Consider the following 5,685-nt stretch of genomic DNA (forward strand, 5'->3'; position numbering starts at 1 on the left):
AAACAACAAGAGGCATTCAAAAATGTTTGCCGAGTTTTCCCCCAGAAATTGCCATGAAAAATACCCAAAAGGACAGAAAATTACCACAGAATTTTAAGACAAACATACATAAAACATGTTCTAGACTGTTGTGAACAAATTAAAGGTACTTTTACGCTACAAAGTTCGCTCAGAAATGGCAGAAGAGTGTTCAACAATCTTACCTACGTCACACCACGTAAAACTCGACCCGGCCGCACAGTTGTCCGTTCTTCCCTGCACTTTTGTTGTAAAATTACCGTAAAATGCACCGTAATGTTTCAATCTCCCAGTTGAAGAAGACCTTAACTGCATATTTTGACGAAAAATTGTACGCAATAATGGAAAGAATAATGTTTTTGGACAATTTTTAACGGAGCGTCCAAATCCTCGTCTGCGCGTTTTTGTGAAAATCGCTTGATTGTGAAAATGACGTCATATGGCCAATGGAAAATTACTGAAGATACTTAGATAGTTTCAAACAAATTTCGTTGTTATTTTTATATTCATTACAATTTTCTCGTTTGAGGATATATTTATGAAGGTTTAGAAATATTGGCGTCTTTTTAAAAAAATATCTTTTTGAAAAAAGTGTTCGCTACTGGTATCATACTGGAGGTTGTTTTAGGTATCACATCGAAGTTTTAGCAACATTGACTTTATCATGATTCTTGTATAGCCTTTCCATTGGATGGAGACGATTGTGCGCCCAAATTCAGATTTGTTTGACCAATTACTGCCGAAATTTGCTGTTAGTGTAATATCCGAAATTTTTAGCAGACGTTGTCGCAATTCCCAAAGGTATGGACTCTCATATTTCTTGTTCATTTTATTGAAATTGCAATGCCGCAACACAGTGGGTTACTTGGCTGATATCGGGCACCATGGTTTAAAAAAATACATCAAATTTAACCCATGATCATGCAGTGTCACGTCAAGGAGTGAAGTCTGCCATCGCAAAATTGCCTTCTTTTTTCCAGGGAAAAATAATATTTGCTGGAGTCACTCGCGTCCTCCTGGACCAATATTTCCCGAACGTGTCGACCCAGCCACTGCTGTTAACCTGGCTTCTGAGAACATGCAGAGGTTTCCAGCTGACTTACCGAATGGAACGACATCTATCGACCTGAACGATAACCACATCACCAGGCTGGGCAATCGGTCTTTGGCAAATCTACAAGATTTACAGGTATGTTTTAAAACCGACATTCTCACGGTGAAAATCAGCCTCTTTTTCTCTGTTTTTGTTGTACCTCTATCATTTGTCATCATTCAGCAATATAGTCAGAATTGATCTATAGAATGAGATTCAAAACTAAAAGGAAATTTTAATGCACAGATTCTGCTGCTTCGACGTAACTTCATCACCAACATTGAAGCTGACACATTCAAGAATGTCCCCAAATGACGACACTGGTCCTCGGTGGTAACCAACTGACTGACTTCCCCTGGCGACATATGCAGGTACCACAAGACAGAGTTCTGCGATCTCATATGTTCACTTATTACTACTCCCTTCTGAAAGAAAGTTATGTTATCATGGTTATGTGTGTGTGTATGTCTGTGTCTGTGTGTGCATGTCAACAGCATAACTCGAGAAGGTTTATCTTGATCATGATGGATTATGTGGAATACAATTTAGTTCACTTGCTGATACAAAATGAATAATACTTGCTTGAAATAACAATTTTTCTTATCTAGGCACAATCGTTGCTGACTTATTTGGGCTTGGCCAGAAACCGTCTGACGTCACTTCCGAATGACACCTTCCAGTTCCTCCCCTCTTTGAAGGAACTACGCATCAATCACAACAGGTTGACTTTCATTCCAGAAGGGGTCTTCAGCCACCACCTTTCGCTTAAAACGGTACACAATCATGTTTCTTTATAGTAGTGTAAACTTTTTGAACGCTTGTGAAAGCTTAAAGCCCTGTTACACACCCATAACCTTCCCTAGCCATGGACGGAACAAATTTGGAAGCAGCCTGACAAGTTTTAGGTCGCGCCTACCTTTATATATGTGAATCAAGTCCACTTTGGGGGTTATTTGAGTCACACTTGATCCCGAACACCAGCCAGTCACTACACAGCAATGACCGGACCTCTTGGACACACCCGAATGTTTAAAAAAAAAGTTGAACCATTTGGCTGGCACAGCCAACCAATAGTCAACCACAGCCGACCTCGCTCATCCCGACCTACTCCTAACCATGTTTGGGGGGAGTTCAGCTGTGTTCGGAGGCCATATTTGGCTATATGTGGCAGGGCTTTATTTTTTTATCAGTAAAACTCTGTCACTTAAGTTTCCGTCAAGAAGAATTATTTCCATTGCTATCAAATACACGGCCCCCAATGTTGCTTAGAATATGCCATGGTACTCTCTACAATGGTGTATAGGTTGAAAAGGATGAATTCCCAGCCCGGACAACTTTTTAGTCAGTGTCAGATGGTACTCTACAAATGCGATGCCACTAAAAAAATCAGGCAAACGCCCTTTCAAGACACAGACTGACTTTTTTCTTGCAGGTTTACATGAGTGACAACCCATGGAAGTGTGACTGTGACTTCTTGATGTCCTATAAGACCTTCCCAGCAGCCGTCACACGTTCCAATCCCTGCATGACTTGCGTGACCCCTCAAGAAAACTCCGGCCTGCGAGTGTCGTCCATCACACTTGGTAAGGACTCATTTTTTACCTCCATGAAGATTAAGATATTGTTTTCTTATGTGCTACCTTGCGTGTAAATGCCTGTCCTTTGTGGTTAACAGAATCCACACACAGGCATACATGCCTGTCCTTGGTGCTTAACACCATCCACACACAGGCATACATGCCTGTCCTTGGTGCTGAACACCATCCACACACAGGCATACATGCCTGTCCTTGGTGCTGAACATCATCCACACACAGGCATACATGCCTGTCCTTGGTGCTGAACATTGGGTGTGTGTAACCATGTACCCATGCATGTGTTTGTGTGTGTCTGTGGTGTGTGTCTGTATTAAAAATAATATGTTAGAGATAATTTTTTTACAAAAGTAAAATGCACGAAACGTTGTTAGTCTATACAGTTTGAAACAAGAATTTGGAGATCTCAGTCCTCCATGAAATATTTGGAGCTCTAGTAAATGTTTTCTTGGATTTCTTTAATTCAATTTAATAGATAGAAGGTTGTAACTAGCATTATTTGTTTTGATTTATGGTTTTCTCTACTCAGTTGAAAAAATAGCAAGTACCAAGGTTAGCCACCAGAAGGCCCATATGGCCTTGACCTTTGTCTCTCTAAGGCCTGCCTACATACCAAAGATCATCACAATTCATAAAGGCATTCTTAATGTATGTGGCTAGTTCCGCACAAATATGCGATAGACACATACGCACATATACAGACACACAAAGAGACAGACCAAAAACAATACCTCCATTTTTCATGGAGGTAATAAAGGCTCAACTAGTATATAAAAGGTACTTCATACCAATGACATACTAATGGTGTGTTTCCTAACGGTTTGTTTCAGACTGCGCCGTGAGTTCCGGATCAGGAGAAACTGAAACGACAGAGAATGACAGCGTCAACCAGAAGAATACAAAAAAGACAGGGTTTGTGAATCCGGAAACGGTACCCCGCAAGGTGAAATTTTTTTGCGAATTTCAGCACCCCTTTTGCCGATTTTTTTGGGGTATTTACCCCCGGTACCACCCACAAAACAATGGGAAGACCGACACAATGACAGCCACAGTGACTAACAAAGTCACCACACCGTTCATTGCCAGCAAACCCCTGACCAAGGCCTTGTCTCGTGGAAACCGACACATGTACAACTCTGCAAAGCGCTTCGAGAACCACGAGAGGCTGGGACAAACAGTCAAACCGACCACGTGCACAATCTTGGACACTGGACGACTACACACTGACAGAGATGAAGTCTTTGAGTCACATTTTGGTCAAGGGAGTCAGCGGTTCTTGGGTACAGCAAAGCCAAACAATCTCCCAATGGGGTCCCAGAATATAGGGACGAACGCCAATTATCAGACCGAGTCGCTCTCTACTCGACCAATAAAATGGCTCAATGCAAAGCTGCCAAAGACGACGGGGACATTTGACGCTATTCACTCGCGTACTTTAGGTACGTTAAGCATCCTAAGTATATTTTATATATAACCAGAGTTTGAGGAACACATGCCTCCGCCATGTAAAAAAAGTGTTTTTTAAGTGTCACTATTTTTAACCTTTTAAGTTAGTATGTTATGATGGTGTAGTCTTGTCAACAACAGGGGGCTAGTCCGTGTGTACTGTTTTGTTTTCAATCCCCACACTCTTCCTCGGTGAGTGTTAGGCAGAAAAAGCAGTATGTGCCATTCTTAAAGTCTTAGGTATGACCAGCCGGGATTTAAACTTACGACCTTCTGGGTACAAAGCGAGTATTCTTCCCGAACTTTAAGCCATTTTCATAACTTCCCTATATCTTTTTCATTTCTTTTGTTTTTACTTTTCTAAAAAAAATTTTCATTTTTTAAAGTTTTTATTTTTAATTTTTTTTTTAAATTTATTAAAAAAAATTTTCCTGGTCTTGTTGCCTTCTGAAGTAATCACCGCTGTCCTGGTGGCGCTGGTCGGAATTTCGCCGCTGATCATGGCACTACTGAAGCTCGTCCGCACGAAGAAACCAAAGGCATCCAACGAAACCGAAGATGACGAGATACAACCCTATAGTACCATGTACGTAAACAAGTTTCCTAGCATGAAATCTTAAGCAAAAGCCTTACACTTGAAGAAAAAAAAATGAAACCTTTGGTTGGTTGGCTAAAGGAAGAGGGACACCATATGTTATGCACATAAATAAAATGATATGCCAAGGGTGTTAGATATGCTGAAAATTGTATAAATTTTCATTCCTCTTTTTGTGAGTTGTCTTTCAAAGACAATTCAAACTCGACTACTGGGCAAGACAATTCAAACTCTACTACTGGGCAATTCAAAGACAATTCAAACTCTACTACTGGACAATTCAAGCACAATTCAAAGTCTACTACTGGACAATTCAAAGACAAGTTTGGGGATCTTCAGAGGATGTCATCCATAAATTAAGTCAGTGTGGCCTTACCTGGATGTTTAACCTTTATCAACGTGTTTCTATAATCTACATGACTTGTATTCTTATAATCTGATTACTAGGTACCTTTCAAACATTGCCGTGATGTCTCCATCTTCGTCTGCCAAACCGGTCCAGTTGGAGAACACTTACTCCCTGCCTGCCGACCACACCATAGTCCGGCACACATATGCCGAGCCTGACAACAGTCACTCTGGACTAAAGGCAGAAGTCACCGCCCTAGATGATGACCAGGTTGTAAGTGTGAACCTACGTGGTCCAGAACCAGTCTACGAAGAGGCTGTCCCAGTGAAGTCAGATGGGTTCCCGGTTGAGGAGACCGGACAGGGGCTGAACAAGGTAGGTACTAGGTGAGCTGACCACGGACGGGACACCTCCCCATCTCATTCAGTCAATTCTTTATTATTATATAAACCTTACAGACAAATAATATATAATATTTACAATATCAAAATAAACACATAACATTACATTTCGTTACATACATATCTACACAAATATACAGTTACATACTTGTAATATGAACTGTACATCCCAGACATAACAAGTACCA

General features: G+C 40.9%; 1 protein-coding gene across 1 annotated transcript in view; it reads left to right on the forward strand.

The window, feature by feature from the left end:
* Window positions 1-3,745: 3,745 nt before the first annotated feature.
* Window positions 3,746-5,685, forward strand: part of LOC109462294 — a 16,095-nt gene continuing 14,155 nt past the window's right edge. Inside the window, exons 1-3 of the mRNA XM_019758824.1 lie at window positions 3,746-3,986; window positions 4,606-4,738; window positions 5,195-5,471. Of these exons, the coding sequence (XP_019614383.1) occupies window positions 3,746-3,986; window positions 4,606-4,738; window positions 5,195-5,471 (651 nt within the window). The remainder of the gene's footprint in view (window positions 3,987-4,605; window positions 4,739-5,194; window positions 5,472-5,685) is intronic.

This window comes from Branchiostoma belcheri, unplaced genomic scaffold, assembly GCF_001625305.1.
Source record: "Branchiostoma belcheri isolate BF01 breed outbred unplaced genomic scaffold, Haploidv18h27 scaffold115, whole genome shotgun sequence".
NCBI classification, from domain to species: Eukaryota; Metazoa; Chordata; class Leptocardii; order Amphioxiformes; family Branchiostomatidae; genus Branchiostoma; species Branchiostoma belcheri.